General features: G+C 34.8%; 1 protein-coding gene across 1 annotated transcript in view; it reads right to left on the bottom strand.

Moving 5' to 3' along the window:
* Positions 1-14,017, bottom strand: part of Gycalpha99B (guanylate cyclase 1 soluble subunit alpha 2) — a 48,013-nt gene extending 33,996 nt beyond the window's left edge. Inside the window, exon 1 of the mRNA XM_003693825.4 lies at positions 13,079-14,017. Within this exon, the coding sequence (XP_003693873.1) occupies positions 13,079-13,321 (243 nt within the window). The 5' untranslated portion in view covers positions 13,322-14,017. The remainder of the gene's footprint in view (positions 1-13,078) is intronic.
* Between the last annotated feature and the right edge of the window lie 7,062 nt (positions 14,018-21,079).

The raw sequence follows: 21,079 nt of genomic DNA, 5'->3' as shown, positions 1-21,079 counted from the left end.
TAAATGAGATTCCTTATTAATTATTATCTATCCTCGCTCGTCCTGTAATGACGAATTTTAATTGTGATTAAAAATGGATCCAGATGGATTAATGTCAATAGTCTTCTGAAAATGGCGTTGATCGTCTAAATTTGACTGTATTTGTGCGAAGAACGTAGTAATAGATATTGGAATAACATTTAGGATATAAAAAAATTGTAATAAAATAATGTGTAATTTCTTTCAAGCGTGCTTACCACGCAGCGTGCGCTTATTAAATATGTAATAATATTAAATAAGTAATTTTTATTATATTTATTTATCACACAGTTTCAAATAGCTTTCGAATAATTGCTCGCCCATTATTGGCGTAATAAAAGAATTAAAGTGGGAGGGAAATCAAATACTAAGTTCGTATTCTGTAGAAAATGGCGGGGGATTTCATTCAGTTCCGGCGAGAATCCCCAGATAGAACGATAAAGAAGCAAACCAATTCTGCTAGTCCGTGATTAGCAGCTGGTTAAACCCTTCGCCAACCGACATCTTTCCTTTATGCGTATCAAATGGATTGTAAAATTCAATTTAACAGGCGGCCGGAATAATAGAAATTTCTCCGATCCGACTTTCATCTTATCTTGTTAATGGTTGAATCCCATACCGTCGTCGTCATTCTATTTATTCGTTCCACGAATTTATTAATTGAACGCGAGCCTGGTTTTTCTTCGATTCGAGTTGGCAGACATGTACCGCATCGGTTCACCCACGACTGCTGCGGAAAACAAACGGCCGTTGATTTTTGCTGCGTCAGTCCCACTCGTTTTCTATCCCGTTCTCTGTTTTTCTCGGGGAGGACGATGGATCGTCCTGCTTCCAGATTCTGTAGAGTAATCATTGTGTTTTCTTTCTTCCCTCCGAGTAGAGGGAACGATATGATAAAAACTATAAGAATTTTATTCCATTTACGTGCGTGTTCCTTAATCTTTTCCAAATCGGGGTTCTCTTCTGATTAAGAAGAGAAAAAAAAAAGATTAAATGTTAATTTTAACAGTAGGATATCGCAATGATAGTCGTAAAGATGAAAATGAAATTCTTCGAATGAAGTTTTTCATAGAAATAATCTTGGTTAAGAATAATCGGTTTGGAAAGTATTGCATTATTGCATATTAAACATACGTGTTAGAAACGAAGAGATTACTTTTATTATTTTATTAAATTTCTTCTCAATTTTGTAAAATTCTAGTATTTTTGTTATTTCGTATCACATTTTTTTTCAAAAAAAAAAAAAAGAAGAGAATATAAATTGTTTTATAAATATTCGAATCAATGGAAGGAATAATAGAATGAAGTTTTTTGCACAAAAATTAAATGAATGTTATCGTAGAATGTTTTACAGTAAAGTTTATTATGATCTAAAATATTACACTTAATTAATTCTTTATTGTTAAAATTGTTATTGTTAAAATTTAATTAAAAGAAATAATGTAATTTTAGTTACAAAAGATTGAATTTAATTGAATAAACTGTTTGCATTAATAGTTGAGGTAAGTAAGACGTTTTACTCGAAGTTGAGTACTTGGAACAGTTGTCTGTTAATCCTTGAATATCCATGCATTAATATCTTCGAAGTGATAATCTATCGTCCATTTAGATAATCAACTGTTCGTCACAACTACAGGTTATATCGATATACCTCAATGGAGCAATACCATTGTTATCTCTAGATTTGTTGGGAATTCATGGCTGATTGTACTATTATCCACGTTCCCCTAATCAAATCAATACAGAATAATTGATTCATACTCGAGTATTAATCATCGATTTAATTAAATTCTTAATTATTTTCAAGCTGACTGTCACGAATAAGAACGAATAAAGACGAAGAAGACGAATCGAAAATATATAGTTTCAACACTTGCAAGAACATTTTTAACAATTTTTTTCCCCAAATTTATTTCAAAATTTATTACCACGTAATATCATCCCTTATATCACGGTTGTCCACAGGTGGGGGTCACTCGCGTACTTTTGTCTCCTCCTACGAGTCATTCGACACATGCTTGGCACGTAATTGTGTTCACTAACACACACTCGTCATTTATGCTGTATTATCTTAACGTCCAATACCGAGATGATGAGTATAGACTGGAGCTTAGACAGCGCTAACCAATCCATTAGTATACAAGATGTTTAATATGTAATATCCATGATCGAAAGTGATTTTGTATACTTAATTGATCAATATCGCTCATATTGTTAATACGTATGTGTCGATCGATTATCGATCACTGTTCCAGGAATACATTAACACATTATATGGCATTTCCACTTGTATATAATAATTATTTCAAAATATCTATATCCTACTACTGAGCAAGATCTCTTCAATTTTTTATTCACTCAAAAAGCAGTTTCGAATTTGAAAAAAATTCAAATATATTTTCTCTCTCTTAAAATTTCGACAAATAATATCATCCCTTCCTGATTGCATTTGCATCAGGCAGCCATTACCGATTAACCGGTCGAACGAAGCGAACCCTGGCGGCCATGGTACTTAAGTAGGCGATGTAAAAGCTACTCGGTTTAATTTGCCGCGCTTTCAAGATTAGGCTGCTTAATCCGCTTAATTCCCGTTTACGAGAAGACCGTGCAGCTTTTCCAGAAGGGAAAACGTGGTGAACGACAGCTTTGAAAAATTGAACGCTCTATCCGAAACTCTGCATCCGGTATCTTCCGTTTTTTTTTTTTCTTTTCATGCGTTCGTATTTCGCGAAAGCTCATCCAGTTTTCGTCAATTTTTAACATGATCTTCGTTCTCGAAGGAGTCGCGCAATAAACGTCGCAACTGATATTGTCATTTTTCTTCGACGTTTTTTCGTTTCATAGCATCGAGTCAGAATAATGAAATACGAAACAATTTTCGGTACACTTTCGAAACGATGTGTGAATGTATATATATGAGATAAATAGAAAAATATAGTAACATAAAAAAATGGTACAAATATGTTGCAATACATTTTGATTATGCATCTTTTCGTTGGGATGCAATTTTTAAGAATCTTGGCTGTAAGATTTTTTAAATGTGATATTTTCCTCTCTTTTTTAATTTAATTTCTGATGCCGTGAAAGGGTGAACGTTTTAAAACATTTTCCATCAAGCACGTGAAAATATTCATTTTCATGGAGGAGGATATTTATCTCATTATCTTGATGTTTATTTTATGCCACGATTTCTATTAAGAGAAAAGGAATTGATATTTCGTCCAAATATTTAAAATTCTTTATTAAAAATTCATAGTCTCTTTGATTAGATTGTTATATCCAATTTCAAATGAAATTTAATCCGACGAACGATATTTTTCCTGTCCTTTTTCAATCTCGAGAAGAATCTTTTAATTCGCATGCGTAGCGGTATTAAACAACGTTTTAATTATAGAAAAATACGTGTATAATTAATCTGTCTCGTTATTAAGACTTTATTATATCCAAGATTTTTTTTTTTTCATTAAAAAAAGCAACACGTTCTTCCAACGCGAGAAAAAATTATAAGAATATCAAATTTTTCGAAATTTTTATTAAACGAACTAATCCGCATACGGAATGCAAAAAGAAATATATAAAGAAATATACAAAGATTAAAAAAAATCATCGATTCAAATCCTTCTTTTCTATCATCGATTTTATTCCATTCGAAGGTACAAAGGAAGCACGAAATTTTCGTATTGGTTTAATATTTTAAAACCACATTGGACGACTATGAAGTATCGAGTTCGGCGACCGAGAGAAACCGTCGATTCCGATGAAAAATATCTTTGAATAACGAGATTCGGTTTTCGAACTGGGGTCAGAATTATGAATGTTTTTTCCCGTTTTTTTTTTCTTTCCTTTTTCGGTAAAAGACCGAAGAGGATGTCGATTGAATTAACGCGCCGTAAATCCGGCGAATTAAACGGCAAAGTGGAAAAGAATACGTTTCATGGGTTGATGAAATTAAAAGTAGGAGCGGGGGGTGTGCGAAAATAATATCGGTCGTGCCACTTCCTAGGTTAATTGCTCTCGACCTTTTTCGGTCGAAGCAACCTACTCCACGATTCCTCTTTGAAAAAAAGAAAAAAAAAAGAGAAAGAAAAATGCTCGATGATCTTTCTCTCGGCTCGAAGAATTTCTACGAACAGGATAAATATGTTATACGATCGATATCTCTCGACTCTCTCATGGTTCCGTTCCTGCGCGAATTATCTTGAAGAATTTAGTTTTCCATCGTGTCGTTTAATTTATTTATAGTATCCCAACGAAGATTTCGTGTTGGCCGACATTTTGCATCTTAATTATAGGTCAATAACAAGTAAGAAATATCACGTTGTATTATTACGATGTTAAATTATTTAATGATTATTTAATAATTTTTAGCACGTTATCTGATAACTATAATTATATTTTTAATATTCGTATAATTTTTTCTCTAATTTTATGGCGATTATCCATGAACAATTAGCAAATCAATCCTATTGAAGAGTTAGAAAAATATCAAACATATGAGGGAGTGTTTAATAGACGCTTCAAACTTTTAAAACTTTGAAAAAGCGAGATTCAATGCGTATTTTTTTTATTACGAGATTAAAATATTATCGTTAATATTATTTTTTTTACAAATTCCTACTTTTCTACGCTCGATTAATTTGTATTTCTGTAATTCAAAACTTGTGTAAAATCGTATTATAAAATTTTATTCATATTAATAGAATAATTTCATATTATAATTTCATAATCCGTTTTATCTAAATCGGGAAAAGATAACAAAAGTTGTGATAGTAGGATCGTATGTGTTTCGTGAATTTACTTATCAAAGATTCGAGTCATCGATACGATTGTAAAAAAAATCAGTTCCAAACGAACAAAACGTCCGAAAATAAAGATTCGAGCGATGTGGCTGTTCAGTTCGACCGATTGTGTGGCTAAATGTATATATGTGTATACTGTACGTGTGGCAAGGTATTTTTAAGAGTGATCGCTATGTAGCGAGATTCGTACAACGATAACACGAAGCAGAGAGTATATCAAAAGTTTCAACAAACATTGAAATGGATCGACGAAAAAGAAGCCATTGCAGGAAATTTAAATGCACGATTGCTCTTTTTGAATTAACTCTTTCTGCTGAAAGAGCACGCGTATTATTTATTTTTCATACTTTGAAAATTATCTTTAATAGATTTTCACTTCTCAATATTGTTCATTCGTTACATTGTCGTTTGAAGAAAACTATTCTAAGCTCGCTTATGTTTCATATCGATTAATTTTCAAGATACCTAGAAGAAAGGATATTCTTTCTTCATTCCATTCCTCGAGCTTATTTATTTTCATCATTCTTTAAAAATGAATTTGAAAAATATTTCAAAGAAAGATGTACATTTTTTTCCCCCTTTCCCCAATTAAAATATTCTTATCGCGCGTAGAAAAATTCTCATTAAAATTTCTTTCTCAACTCGGTAGTCAAACCAGCAACATGTTCATCATTGTTGTTGCCAGATGTTTACTTCGCAAGATTAAAAACTACAGCGTTATTTACCCTACTCGAAATGAAAGTGCAACGTGTTCTTTGGCTGTTGTTTGCGTTCAAACACTGGCGAAGCTTCGGTTACGGGGAAGGAAACGCATTTCATGTCGAGATACAAACACCGAGAAAGTTAATAAAGCAATGTTCTTGGCGATAATGAAGGTAAAAGAGTTGAATTTCGTTTCCCGGAAATTTAAAATTCGCGAACCGATGTCATCCGATATCGGTCGGATATTATCGATTCCAATTTTCCTGTATACGAAGCTTAACAATTAATTAACAGATAATAAAATATATTGATATTTGTCCTGAATGCAAAAGGGGAAAAATTATTGGAAATAGATTTCCCGATTAATTCTGTTCGCCAATTTGCTAATTACACGCCGTTGTTTTATGCGAACAACGTTACACAAAAGGATAATTTTCTCTTCTTTGTAAGAGATTTTGATTGACCACGAGCGAGGAAATTTGATGTAAATGATTACCACCAGTTACAATATTACTTAATATTATATAATTTTACGATGATATCTCGATATCGATCTTCTTCGTTCGTGAAATATCATTAATAATCTGTCTTCTTATATATCTTATTAATTTTTGAGAAATTTTACCGTCAATATTCTATAATAAATATTATTACTTTCTTAGTTACATATATTTAAGACTTTAGTCTAACATTTCTACTTATAATCTTAATTAGAAATTCCTTAATTTTCCATTCCATTCTTAAAAAAAAATCTTTATTATCCTATAGAAGAAAGAATATACTTGCTGGCTCTAACGAAGTGTAACAGGATAAATAACGTAATTCAAATATTATAATACGACTTTCGACTTCACCATGATGTAACCGATCTTTCGAAGCTGAAACACTCGTTGAAAGTGCTTGATGAATGCGTTCTATATGTCGACATCTATCTATGTAGGCTTGCGTAGCTCCATATTGAGATATAACAATCTTCAAAATAGCATTCGAGAAGGACTTTCAATGAAGATTGACAGTGATGAAGTAACCAGTTCCGACCGGGGAACACTGGAATTTACCAGTGAAGAGAGTGTGCATCCACGTTTGGAATTCATACGTTTCAGCGTTGCGGTGCGTTTACGTAAAGAGGATTTGGTATTGAAATGCAATACATATGCGACCGGACTGGTAAGTCTTGCCTCCGTGTTAACACTCTCGAACAAATGTGTAGCTATCTCTATGTATATACGATTCAATATAATAATGTTGAATAGAGAAAATGGAAGAAGCTGGAAATCTTTTTTTTTTTTTTTTTTTTGCTAATTTTATTCGTATTATAATTGTTGGATCGTGTAATTGAATCGCAGTTGAATTTTGACCGTATTCTTTTTCTTTTTTATAAAAAGAGAAAAAAGGGAAAGGAAGGAGGAAGAGAAATATTATAACACATTTAATGCGCGTGTCGCGAGTTTTTTCTTCAAAAAAAAAATATAAAAGAGATATCTGGAGTTCTCTTTTTGCAAAAAACATGCACGAATTTTGCCACTAGTACGCACAGTTTTCGTTTCCTTTGAATTTTGCTGCATTCTTTGCCGTTCTATAATATTTTACGCCGTTTCTCAAGTATTAAAATCGATATTCAAAGATTCTCTCCGATCTTTAACGAATGCATTAATTAAAATTCGATCGACAATTTAACTTAATGTACACTTCTTCTCTAACTTTTATTTTCACTTACTCTAATTCTCAACTTCAACACTATTAATTGCATATATATATATATATATATATGACATTTTATTTGTAACTTGAAACATTTAAAATGAAAGTGAACGTAATATAGAAAGCCAAAAAAAAAAAAAAACAAAAATACAGAATTATTTCTTTACCAAATAATATCCAAATATCAATCATTCTCAAAACGAAGTCACTGAATCCAAATCTCTCTCCTTCGACAATTGACTAATGGACCATGTTTCCACGAAATCGTGATACAATTACGACGATCGTCGATCGTGAATGGCGGCGCGGTTACTCGAACTTGCGCTCCTCCTCAATTCACGCGTGAAACCGCACGACACCTGTACGTACGAACACGTGTTATCCGTTCACAACGTGGGATCCACTCGAGGAGAAGGTTGGAAAATGGAGAGCGAAAGGCTCGACGTATGTCTCGAAACATCGAGAATTTGGCGATATTTCATACTTCAGATTGGTTAAAGTGGTAAGCGCGACACTCAACAGGTTATACTTATGGTGTATCGACAATCAATTTTTCGTTTTGATCGAGTTCTTTCGACCTCGTCGACGTCGAAATAAATTCCGCTTCGAATTCTCGATGGAAGCGAGACGTGTGTAGATTATACACCGACGAAAGACGAAATGGGAATACACGGATGTGGTTGCGCCTTTTCGTAGATTTCGCGGATGGAAACGTGGATTCACTGCAGATTTTATCTGAATCACGAGGGTTAAGGATCGTGTGCAGATTGGATCCGATGGAAAGAGTACTTGTGCGCGCAAGATTAGATTCAACTTCAAATTTCGGTTTAATTCTTTGGATGTTTGAGCTGGACGTTTTGATTGGATAAATGAGTGATTAGAATATATATGTACGATATAAAGAAATATTGGTTATTTAAGTTAAGTTATAATATTTATAGAATATATATATTCTAAAATGAGACATGATAATATGACGATATAATGTTTGTACGAACGTATAACGTGGCCATTAATAATGTTCGTTTCCTTTTAAGTGAATCTCGCTCGTTCACCTGCAATTAATGTAACTTATTAAGTTATTACTTAGAAGAAGGAAACGAATTTATGAATATCTGTTTGAAATGGGGATGTCGCGCAAAATTATAAATTCCGAGAGTTTCCAACTTGGAAGGTTCCAATTATTTTCAAACTTCCACAGTTATTTATTCCCTCGATAAAATTCCCCTCCTGCGATTTAATATACATACATTATATCCTTATTTAAACTTTCTCTTTAAAAAAAAAAAAAAACTTTTGTTAATCTAAAAAAATATTATTTACCAAGTTTATTCTCCCGTGTTTGCTTTCAATATGTAAATACAATTACGTGTTCTCCTCTCTGTTCCGTTATGAATGAAAATTTAATGCCATTACGGAAGCTTTTCGCGTGTATAACGCGAAAATATAATCATTAAATCATTAAACCCTTTTATTCCCCCGTATTACACTTGAAAAGAACTTGATTGTTAAAAAAAATTACCTTCCAAACAACTTGTTCCCGACGAACAAACCAATTAAACCAATTAATTTCCCGAAAAATAAAAACCGGCGACTTCGCCAGCTGGAAATTATTCAAAGCCGCAATTGAAAATAACTGGATGCAATTAAACAAGGGATCTCTTGCCGCCCTTCCACCCTTTCGGACGCCCCATTAAAGCGACAATCGTATTCACGTTAGGGGAGGGAGGGGGTTGCCAGCCTCCTTCTTTCGCATCCTCGAAAATTTGCATAACAACTTCGAAAATCCGAATATTTCCTCTCCCCTCCTTTCGTTAAACGAGCGAAAAAAAGAATCGTGTAAATGTAGACAGGTTTATCTCGTTTTCAACCACTTGCCAACTCGCATAATATGCGAATTATATAAGCGATCCGCTAATTATTTCCACCACCGATGGAACCGTTCGGATCGATGAAATCCCCGCCATTAAGATCTTCCGCTATGCGCATCCGACTGATTTAAACCGGATAACCTCGAAATGAAATATCTGCGACGTGCTCTAGACGCGGGATGATCCAGAAGAACGAGGGAGGAGGAGGAGGTATGAATATGAATTTCTCACGAAGGGTAGAAAACTTGTCGGACACTCGATGTGGAAATCATCCCCCGCGAGATAAATTCGAGGTATCAAATTCGAATTAAGCGGTTCTACCCTCCCTCCTATGGAAGGTATACAGCAATTTTAACGCGCGATTTTAGCAAACGGGACGCTCTTTGATTTGAAATTCATATTACGCGTTACCTCGTATTAGTCTCTCTCTCTCTCTCTCTCTTTTTTTGTTTACTGGTCAAAGAGGAGGTTGGAGCATCGTCGAAACGATGCTCGATTTTACGAAATCTTGTGAGTGAATCGGTATTCGAGATTTTGTACGAAGGAAGAACGTGTGGATCGATTGTTCCGTTGAATCGATACGTTGAAAATTAATGGGAGAAAGAAAATATGATGGCTCGGAGGATCGGTTCTCGCAGTGAATTCTGAACTTTGATTCGAAGCTGGAACGATGTTCTTGTTTAATGTTCTTGATTTTTGGATAAATCGACGTTGTATGGGAGAGGAAGTGATCGTTAGAATGAATATTTATATATTTTATGAAATATTTAAAAATACGATGGAAATGTAAATGATATACGCTTTGGAAAAAGGAAACGAATGGATGAATTTCGTTCCGAGAAATTATATCGAAATCTGTTGTCGAAGCGAAGTTTGTTTTGTTTGGAATGAAGTTCAAAAAGTAAGGGAAGTTAAGGAAGTTAAGGGAGACACGATAATTGGAAAATTAACTTATTAAAAGGCCATCTGAGGAAATATAATTAATATAAGAAGAAACTTAAGCTTGTTCCATAACGACAAGAGATTTAATGAACGTAATAACCAATGCTTCGTGATTTATACGAGATTTCATTTCCTTATTTCATTCACATCAATTTTATTAATTGTTTTTAAGAGATGGAACAATTGAATAATAATACGAAATGATTATTTTATTATTTCGAATGTTATTTAACATTGTTTGTTTATTGTATTATTATTCGACATTTGAAAAAAATTTTATCTTATCAATCATTATCTTATCATTACTAGATTCAAATTCTACATTGCCCATCATCCACGAAATTAAAAATTAATTTAAGAAACAAAATCAAATATAAATAAAAAAAACCAGTAAAAAAAACAACAAAATTTATTTTTCCATTATATTCTCTATCGAAATCATAGCGAAAAAAAAAAGCTAGAAAAGCTAATATTTTCCAAAAATTTCAATATTTCTCGTGTACAACGAAATCAGCCGAATTTCATCGAGAAAATAAAAACTGTGCACCCCGAGCAAATCGATCCCACTCCCTGGTTGGAGAAAACCACTCTCCTCGGTATTTTAATTAAAACTATTCCCGAATTAATTCGCTAGGCACAAACCGCAGGAAATGAAAAAACTCGCGAAATTCGTCGATCATCCGTAAGACGATAAAACCGCGGAACGATTCTAACTTTTTCGAGAACTTTGGCGCGAAAAATAATTCCTGTGCGAGCGTTGGAGGAGGATAATTTTGGTTAAATAATCGAGCAAGGATCTGGAAGAACGAAAGAAGAAAGTTGAACGACGGTATTTTCGGGTGATCAGAAGGGCATCTCTGTTCACATTTATTGCACATTTCCAACCCAATTCGCCCGCGAGAAAGAATTCTAATTTGTATCGGCAATAGAGGATAAGGTTACTCGTACATTTCTTTGGGAACGATCTTATTAACAAAACGATAATACGAACGATCGATGAATCGTTGGTTTTCTGCGGTTAGGTTAATCTGGCGCGTACGAAACATTGGACGATTACGGTAATTTTTCATTTTTCAAGAAACAAGGAGGATGGCGGTGATAGTGCAAAAAGGTCGAGTTTTTTGGGAAGGAGGAGGGAATAAGGGAAAGGTAAAGGAAATTTTTTTGGATTTTGGCAAATAATTTTTGAAGCGAAGGATGATTATAGTTCTATTATAATTTTTTATTCTAAACGGGAAAAAAGGGGTTGTGATTGCGTTGGCGGTGCAAAAAGATTGAGTTCTTTTTTGCAGGAGAGATAGAAAATTTCTTTGGAAAAGAGACGCGTTTTTAGAGATAAGAGAAAAATAATGGAAATTCTTTGAATTTTGACAAATGATTTCTGGGATGAAAAAACAAATTATAGTCATATTAATTTGATTAATTTTTTACATTATATTTTAAATTTTATTTTTAAGAATTTTTGTCATATTATTATATCTTATATAAAACAAATAGATAAATAATAATGTTTAAAAACTTATAAGTAAATAATTTTGTTTTTGTCCAAAATTATTTTTGTTTTCTGTTAATGGATAAGGATTTTTGAGAGATATTTTAAATGTTCTATCAACATGACGCATAATCCATTTATTTAATTCGTCAGTATCGTAAACATCATTTGCAATGAATGGAACTTGTGAATTTCTGTGAAATACATCAATATGCGTAAATTTAAGCGAATGCCCATCATTTCGAATATTTATTATCTCTATAAGAAGATGAATTCATGGAAAGAATTGAACACGCTAAAACTAAAAACCATTAATTTTTAAACGATTCTATTTTCAAGCAATTTGTTTTCAATTTCAATGCCTCGAATAGAAACATTTAAAATATATCAAGATAATGTTAAAAAGTGATATAAATCAATAATAATGGTGACATTTGCTGTTCAGTTGTGTCGAAGTGGATTTTATCGATGACAAAGCTTTGGAATAATATACTCTCTTTGAGTAGTAAAAAAAAAAAAAAAAAAAAAAAAAAGAAAAAGAAAATAACAAATTACAATAAATAGTATTTAAAAAATAGTAAAATAATATTCATAAACATTACATAATAAAAAGAAGAATAATTAAATAAAATTATGAATAAAAAACTAATTACTATCTGTTTGCAAGAATGATTATTTTTTTAAATAACTCACATTTTCTTAAATACATTCTTCATTAATGAAAATATTATACAATTACATTAATTAAAATTTTCATTCATGTAAACTTCAAGAAAGAAAGATTTAATCAAAGAGTGAGAGGAATTAAAAAAAAAAAAAAAGAAGAATATTGGAAAAAGTATTCTGTAAATAAGTCATGTTTAAAAAAATGTGTTTTAATTTTCGTTCTTGAGAAGAGAAATTAATTCACCTTTATTCATAAACTTCTCAAACTATCTACATTTACCACTTCCTTCCTTCTAACGAATTGTATCATTCACACAAATCACACATACTTTTCGAATCGTGGTCTCGGATGCAATAATTGCGCGCGGAATCGAGAGATGAAGAGTAGGTGGCCGAGAAAATTGAATTCCCGAGTTTTATGAAAAATTTATCGAAAGACGACAAACTAGGCGAGTATGAAGTCGCATAAATTTCCATCTTTCCTTCCTCGTCCTACCCAAACTTAGTCTTTGCGTTCCACCAAGTCTTACCAAAGTTTTGTCAAGCTCGCAATACCTCGTCGAACTCTCTCTCTGTTCGAAGAATTTTATCGCAAGTATATATACCAATATTTATTTGTTTATCTCAACGTACGTACGCGTGGAATAACATTTCGTAATCTACTATTACAAATATCGAACTGGCCATCAGTGAAAGAAAAATAAGATAGATTTATAAATGCGACGATTCGATGGATTCGTCAACGCGATACTCCAAACTTCTTATACTTCTACACTACAATCTAACCAAATAACTAACCTAGATAAACTAATTGCCAAAGAAGAAAAAGAAGAAGAAGAAAGATAAAGAAACGTGAAAAAGATAGATTAGATGTGTAAACACGATACCGATGGATTCGTGAGCACGAGCACAGCCGCCCTCAGGTGCTTCAGGTTGAGGGTCTGCGTGTCCTCCGCGTCCTCGGTCTCCTCTCTCATCAGCAACGAGGTGACTTCGAACGACGATTGCCTAGACTTGCCACCGTCGTCTCTTCCCAACCTGGCGATCCTCGAACGATCATTGTCCCCCCTGCCAGCCTGCTGCTCGTCGCAGCCAGCCTTCGAGAGATCCCGCGAAAAAGGGCATGCCATGTTGTCCTCGATGCAAATCCCTTTGCTCGAAGGGATGCGAACAACTCTCTACAACTCTGTCGCACGGTGGTGGATAAGGATCGTTCGATTGGACAGCATCAAATTAAACAAGGGACACAACGCTCGCGTTACGCGGCACTCTCATGTTTATCAGCGATCAGCTGTGCAGTTGACTCTGCCCTCCCTTCTTCCTCTTCTTCTTTCCTCCACCGATTGGCCAATTGTTCCTTCAACGTTCCCCTCACGAATCGTCTGTCCTGTCTCGTCCTCGTGTCGGCCAATCCACTCGCATCATTGCCCTTAGAGCTCGTGCCCGGTCAGACACCTGCCGCGACCACCGTCCACCCTCGTGCACCGGGCACCGATTGACGACGCTATCATTTCACCGATTCCACAACCTGGATCCACCTTATTTCCCCCCACGTTTATCCCAGTTTAACCGCGATGGGATCTCGCGCTTGGAACAACCGGCGAAGGATCAGGTGCACGCGGTTACGAAACAGCAACCCTTTAACTCAGCCGCTTATCACCTCTTTCTCTCCTTCCCTCTCTATCTATCTCCTTCGTTCGATACGATCGGACGAACACTCGGAGCACAACAACAAGAATCTTCACGATTTGGGGGTAAGTTCTCTTCCTCTCTCTCTCTCTCTCTTCTTTACGGAGCCGGTTTTAATGGAAAGAAGGGAATTGGAAGTCGAAGCGATCGGTCTCTTCCCCGTTATCGGGGCGGAGGAATGATTGGCGCGTGTTCCAGCGTGCGTGTAATCACGGTGCACGATCGGTGGCGCACGATTAAGAAAGCACGCTACGTACACGGTGGCGTGTCGGAGCGCGTAGCGCCATACTAGTCGCGGATTGACCGAGGCGCAACGAGCAGCGCCGAGTTGGCTGTGCTTCGGGGGTGAGCGGCGCACCGGGTGGGGGGTGAACGAGTTGGCGGGGCGAGCCGCCGAGGCGCCACGATGGACGGTGGTGGAAACGCCTGCGCGAGTTTTCAACCCCACCGTGGCGAAGGTGAAGGAAAGAGAGATGAGGAGAGAGAGAGAGAGAGAAGGGCTTTCTCCCTTTACTGGCAGCTCTTTCAACCGCAAACGAAAACCTGCTCCCTCTGCCCTACTTGCCTGCCAGCCTGCCTGTCTGCCAGCCAGCTCGCCTGTCACCGCTATCTCTCCCTTTTACCCCCTGTTTCGCTCAGGATTTACGGAAATCTTTCCACTATTTTCGTGGTGGCCTGGTTCCGATTGGCGCGAGATTCGAAACCGATTGACAGCCTCCACTCCGGATGTCGGACGGAATTCGGTTACTTTTCTCGGGATACATTTGACGATCGCGCACGTGATCGTGACACGTAAGGCAGGCTAGAGAGAAGGGATTGAGGAGAGACTACTTCAAGTGTTTAAATTTTAATCGATAGATCAAATCTGTCGATATTCGATGTTGGGACGATCGATTTGATATATGGCGTATGCCAAGAAGCGAGAAACATGAAATTTAATATTAATTTCAATAAAGGTAGGCACTTCTTTTTCGTAATTATGTATGTAAAATTTGTCGGCCTTGGTAATTTTAGTTATGAATTTAATATAATTTCCGCATATTACAATTGAATTATATGGTACGAGTTTATAATGTCATTATACGTATATGTTGATTTTACGTATGATTTTACCGTTATCAAATTTACAGTTTCTTTGCAGTGACCTGAGAAAAGTATTTACTTGGCCATTTTCAATGTTTTATTAATAGTTGTTTTTTAAATGTAATTATTATCAATTATACGACTGATTATTTTCTTTCGATAATGTGTGCTATCTGAATTATAATTAATTATTTTTATGATGTAAATTATCGTTTATTCTTCACTCTTAATGAATTAAAATACGCACAAAGTTCTCTGAGTTGATTCTCTTCTCTTCTTTAACTCCATTGTTAAGTTCATAATTTGCTTATCTTCCCAATAAGTCCAATAAAAAGTTCATTCAGTATTTTCCAATATATATTTCAAAATGGATCAATCTAATTACAATAAAAAAGGGAAATCTAATTTTGGGCAAAATCCAATAAAAAAAAAAAAGAAGAAGAAGAAAGAAGAGGGAAAAAATTGCGCTAATTTAAGAACACAATTAAGTCGTAGAGATCCGAGCACAATAGAAATGTCTGACGTCCAGGAAACGTCTTTAAAAGGTCAGTGGAAAATTACTAGACGTCTTTAAAACGTTCTCAAGACATGTCTCAGCTATCTAGGCTATGTATCCTGGTGTTACATAAATGGTTTGTACTCCTTTTCGATGGAACTTTGTTAGCAGTGGAGAGCTTCTCTGATAAACAGCGCGAGCTTAACGCTTGAGGCTAGTATCGGAAAATTTATCGCCAGCTGGTTTAGGGCCTAGATTCTTGGAAAATGGGATAGAAACGAATTTTGGAATTACAGTTTGCAATTTCCACAGTTTTCAAGGGAATCTGCTTAATCCCGTAATCTGATAACGCGGCGTATGAATAGATGGTTTTCCATTGTAAAGAATTCAATTTTTCAATTACGAATTTTTCCAATTTTGTTCAATTATTTTTTAATAAATCGAATATTTCATTTTTTAATCCTTGTATCGCGAACGATATAGTTTCTTGGAGAAATTATTTACTATTAAATATTTTATTTCACGTGCATTCGAAATTGTACTGACGGTGATAGATACAAGACAAGACTTGTATCGAGAAAAATAATATTTTTACGTTATATACATAATATTGAAAAATATTAAATTACAAAATTTATATATTCTTCATTACTAATTCTCCTTAATGACATAAAAAATTTCCTTTTATCGAGCAATCCTAGAATTAAATTTTTCAAATCTTACGCATTAAATCACATCTTTTAGACAAGTTACACCTTTCTTAAAATAAAAATATAACGGCGCTCGTTGTAACAAAATACAAAATATTTTCGTGCCATCCTATTTAACATTTTATAAGCTATTTCAGCATAATCTGGCGAGCCCCAAATTGTCTTCCAGCAACGTAAGGGCGTCCCGCGCGCGCACGTACGTTTGTGTGCGCGCGTGTGTGTGCATGTGTTCGAGAGAGTTGAGTAAGAATATGCAAGAGAGGCGAGTCGGTTGCGAGACGTGTAACAAAGGACACGAAAAAATTGACCCGCGAGCTACGCGCATATAGGGCGAAAAAGAATTCGCGAATGTATATTTGCCCTCCAGTATTTTCATATTTCACGCAGCCAAGGGGGGAAGTTTATTTAACAAACGCTGAGGAGGCCATTGAATAGAATGGTGGAAAGAGACACACGGTGTGCAATCCTCTCTCTCTTTCTCTTTCTCTCTCTCTCTGTTTTTCCACAGTCTTCGCCTTTATCCTCTTTCAGACTTTCCGCTCTCTACCAGGAATCTTAAGGAATATAATGTACGTGAAAGTGGCGGCTGTTCTTCGAAATGTGGGTCAGCCTGCTTCTATAAGTTTTAACATTTTGATTCATTACGGGGGAAGCACGAAGTATCGAAGCATACGCTCGAGTCAATTATTTCAAGTTTCATCTTATCGTGATATTAATGGTAATAAAATTTTTGATAACGCGACTCGAAAGATAAATAGGTTGTGAAGGATGAGCGAGATTTTTCCAACTTTGTGATTGATCGTTTCCGCTTTGTTAATTATTTGATGTTTTAAAAATATCTTTGCGGATTATGAAAGGGTATTGAATGCTTTAATGTCGGATGTTCTAACGAAGGCAAGTATGGCGTAGCTACTATTTTTTTTACATTGTACATGAGATAGTGCGAATGTTGATAAAACAGAGAATTAAAATCGTGATATTTTATCAAATAAAAAAAATATTTATACGATTGCATATAATAAATAATGGAGAATGTTCGATGATGCGTTGTAATTAATACAATATTCTATCTGATAACAAAAATTATATCAAATAGGATCATTAAATATAATCTTATATAGTGATGTACAAAATGATTAAAGCGAATAGTATATTCTCAACGTCGTATGTATCATCTAATCGTGAAAAAATAAATCTTTTTTTCTAATACACACTGAAAATCGCATCAACAACAAGACCCCCTTCTTAATTTCTCCAAGATTCTCGAAAGAAATTGTGAGCAACAATTGTTACTGAATCTGTTTCGACACGAATTAACGACACTTTCCAGAAATAACCCCTCTCTGAGAAGCCCATTGATTGTCGAAGTTTTTATCAAATTGTTCTATAGGAAGTTCCTAGCACGGGACAGTCCGAAAGTAATAATACTTTCACCCTCTGTTCCTCCATCTTTTATGATCTCGATGTTCGAGAGTCCTTCTTTCTCCTTTTTTCTTTTTTTTTTATTCCTATCGCGAAGTACACGTACTTTCTTTGCATTGTATACACTTAATGACGAGAGGATTCACGAGCGGGAAGTTCATTTCGCTTGAAAGCAATGTCTTAAAACGACAGATTCTTTTGTAACTGTAATAACTCTGTTCCGCCTGCAGCGGGGCAAACCTTTATCCGAACGAGAAACGCTCCCTTTGTGTTCGAGACTCTTAACATTAAGACCGAGAGAGAGTTAACGAAATAAAAAAAAAAAAAATAAAGTGCTTAACGAATGAAAAAAAGAAAAGAAAAATAAATAAATAAAAAATCAGAGAAACGCAATTTATTTACTGGAGATAACTGGAGAAATTTGATAATTTGAATCAGCGTTATGGAATAAATTGTTATGCAACCGGTTTCACGAGAAGTCAAAAATTAACGATACTGCGAAGTTTGATTATTAGGGGTGTAATTGTAGAAAGTTTATGGGCAGGGTGTAATTAGCTTGGAACTTTCATTAACGGTGTGCAAGTAGTAGCTATTTGACATTTTAACGCTCGATAAACATTTTCATCGCTTTGCACAAGCCTCCCTCTCCCCCTCCCTCCTACCTCTGTTCAAGTTTATTAATAGAAGATAACTTGAGCTTATGGTTGATAGGTGAATAATCGATCATTAGCTTGTAAAGTTGAAAACTGTGTTCTTAATAATATGTCCCGTCATATGAATCAATTCATTCGTTATAATTTCATTCCATTAACTCGATTAAATTTAAAATTTAAAATATATTATCAGCGTAATTTTAACAACGATCAAAATGTCTAAAAATTAAGATACACTTTATCTTGTTCGTGTTGTTAAATGAAAGCTAATCGATTAAAAATTACAGTTATTTTCTAAGAAAACACAAAATTCAAAATTGCGGTTACCAGTAATGAAACAATGGAATTCTTCCTTCCAACAGAGGGAAGAAATTTTCGAAAAATTATTATTTCACCCGTGTATAATTAAATTATTCTTAAAAATACAAGAGAATCGTGTTCCATAAATTCGACTACCTTTCAATATCACAAATGTGTACTTTCCACCTTAAAATTTCTTTTCCAGCGCGAACGAAAAAAAAAAAAAAAAAATTCCAATCTCATTGGAAACGCACTGAAACACCCGATCGTAATCGATCGGTTACACGCGCCGAGATAATTTCGTGAAAACGGACACGCGCGAGACGTTTCTGAATATCGTCATTCCGGAATTCCCCCGGGCGGTAGAAAAAAAGAAGAGAAAATGAAATAACTCGCGAAATAAAGGTGTACCTAATACTTCACCGCCGCTAATGGAATTCTCTGATGATCAAACAATTTTCAATAATGCGCGACGGCCACAACTCGCTCGCCGCGTTCTCCAAACTACTTAATTTCCTATTATCCACCTACGGACAAATTGCACGCCTGTTTACGATGCTAGGCGAATTTTCCGGGCTATTCTTCTGTTCACGAGTACGTCGTGTCGGTATCAAGCTAAATTCACCGTATAATCCCTGGCCGGTAGTATATATATATGATGTGGTTAAACGGGGACATCCTGCAATTTTTTTAGACATCCAACATTGGTACTTACTTTCAAACGAGATGTAGTAACTGAATTCGGAAGAAGTTGATAAGAAGCAGTTGCGTTGTTATTTTTATGAGGAAGAATATATTTTTTTTATTTCCATATATCTCTATATGAATATATTAAGAAACGAAAGGAAGGAATTAATAAAAATTGGAGAGGAGTTTATAAATTATTATTAACGTAATATAATTTCCGTTACACAAGGGAATATTAGCACTTCGAATTTTTTTTTAAAAGAAAAAAAAAAAAAAGAGAGAAGGATCATCTTGCTTCCAACTTATTTGTATCGAAACGCTTCTTTTCTACTCTACTCAACTTACTCAAGACAACCGAACTGATTCTCGACACGTGGATACCTTCTTATCTGAGAAGAAAGAAAGTAGGAAGCAGAAGTAACGATATTTTCCTTTCAAAAGTGGAAACTTTTTAAGAGTCTGAAGAGTATGAAGTTCGTGCGTAAAGAACGTTTGTATAAAGTGCAGTTAAATCCAAAAGTCGAGTAGATTGTGGAAGGAAGAGAAACGTGTGGCGTAGATGTTCCGGTCTCGTCGCGACAAATGGATTCGGATCAGATTCATTGTCTTATCAGAGGAATGTAATTTCTGAAACTTCGTGAACGGCGTGCACGCTCGAAGTCGTGGCAGTTTATTCGCGGACGGGAATAAACAGAGTTGTAAATCGCTTTGAGAATTCTTCGGCAACGAGGCGTGACATCTTCGCCTCGTGTTTCTGTGTCACGTACGCCGTTATATACGTACGCTTGTACTACTTGAGAAAGAGAGAGCGCGCAGAGGCAGATCGATGCAGCCTAATTAGCGGTCACTAATTTTTACTTCTACTCAACCTCCAAGATTGAGGATGCTGAGAAATTTGTTCTTATTTTTAGAAAGCAACTTGATTTGCAAAATGTCAAATAAGTAAAAATATAAATTTTTCGGAACGTGAACATTTTGAAATGGAATTTTTAATAAATTTGTATCTTGATGCAATTGCAGATTATTAAATAAAAATATAAATTAATTTGATTTTTAGAGACGTACACTTTAAATGTACCTATACAAATAATATTTTAATGATATTTTAAGAATGAAAGGTAGATGAAAAAGCGAAAATCATAATAGAAATTAAATTCAATGTGAAATTAAAAAATTCATCTCTCAAAAGACAAATTGGATAATTGTCAATAATTTGACTGTTCAATTTGTTTTATTAAATTTCGAGCGTGAAAATGTATTCCAACGTTTTTTTATTTGAATATCTTATAAAATATATATTACAAAATTGATAAATTCAGATGTAGAATTTTTTATTTTTGCACTACACAACGAATATCGTTGGGAAAAAAAACTTTCAAAGTAGTCCTCTTTCCAACTTTTATTTAATGGTGAGACTCGAGGTACAAAAGTGAAAAGAACGCGAAAGAACTTGCCAAAATACGGTTCTCATTGAGAAACAGATAAGATATCTCTCACAGGGGAAAAAGAAGGATGGTATTCGGTAAATAAAGGAACCGGATGTCAACGTGACAACAAAGGGTGGTTTTTAGACTCGCTGTCCGTGGTCTACTTGCAACATTAGATTAATGTTGTCGGTAAGTTTATTCGGCTGCATGTTGATGCTAATGGAATTTTCGGATCGAGTTCAAAGTTTGATACGAATTTATTATGGTTCGGTTATGTGTACACCGTACTGTATGAAAATTTGATTACCTGTCGATTAAATTCGATCGAATTCAATTTTCCTTTAACCCTTTATTGTGACCAGAGTTGAAATTAATGAGCCATTTATTTAAAAAAATATAATTATCGAGAGATTTTAATTTT

Source organism: Apis florea, unplaced genomic scaffold, assembly GCF_048593485.1.
Source record: "Apis florea isolate Af1SG1 unplaced genomic scaffold, ASM4859348v1 contig_3203_pilon, whole genome shotgun sequence".
NCBI classification, from domain to species: domain Eukaryota; kingdom Metazoa; phylum Arthropoda; class Insecta; order Hymenoptera; family Apidae; genus Apis; species Apis florea.
This window is presented reverse-complemented; position numbering and strand designations above follow the sequence as displayed.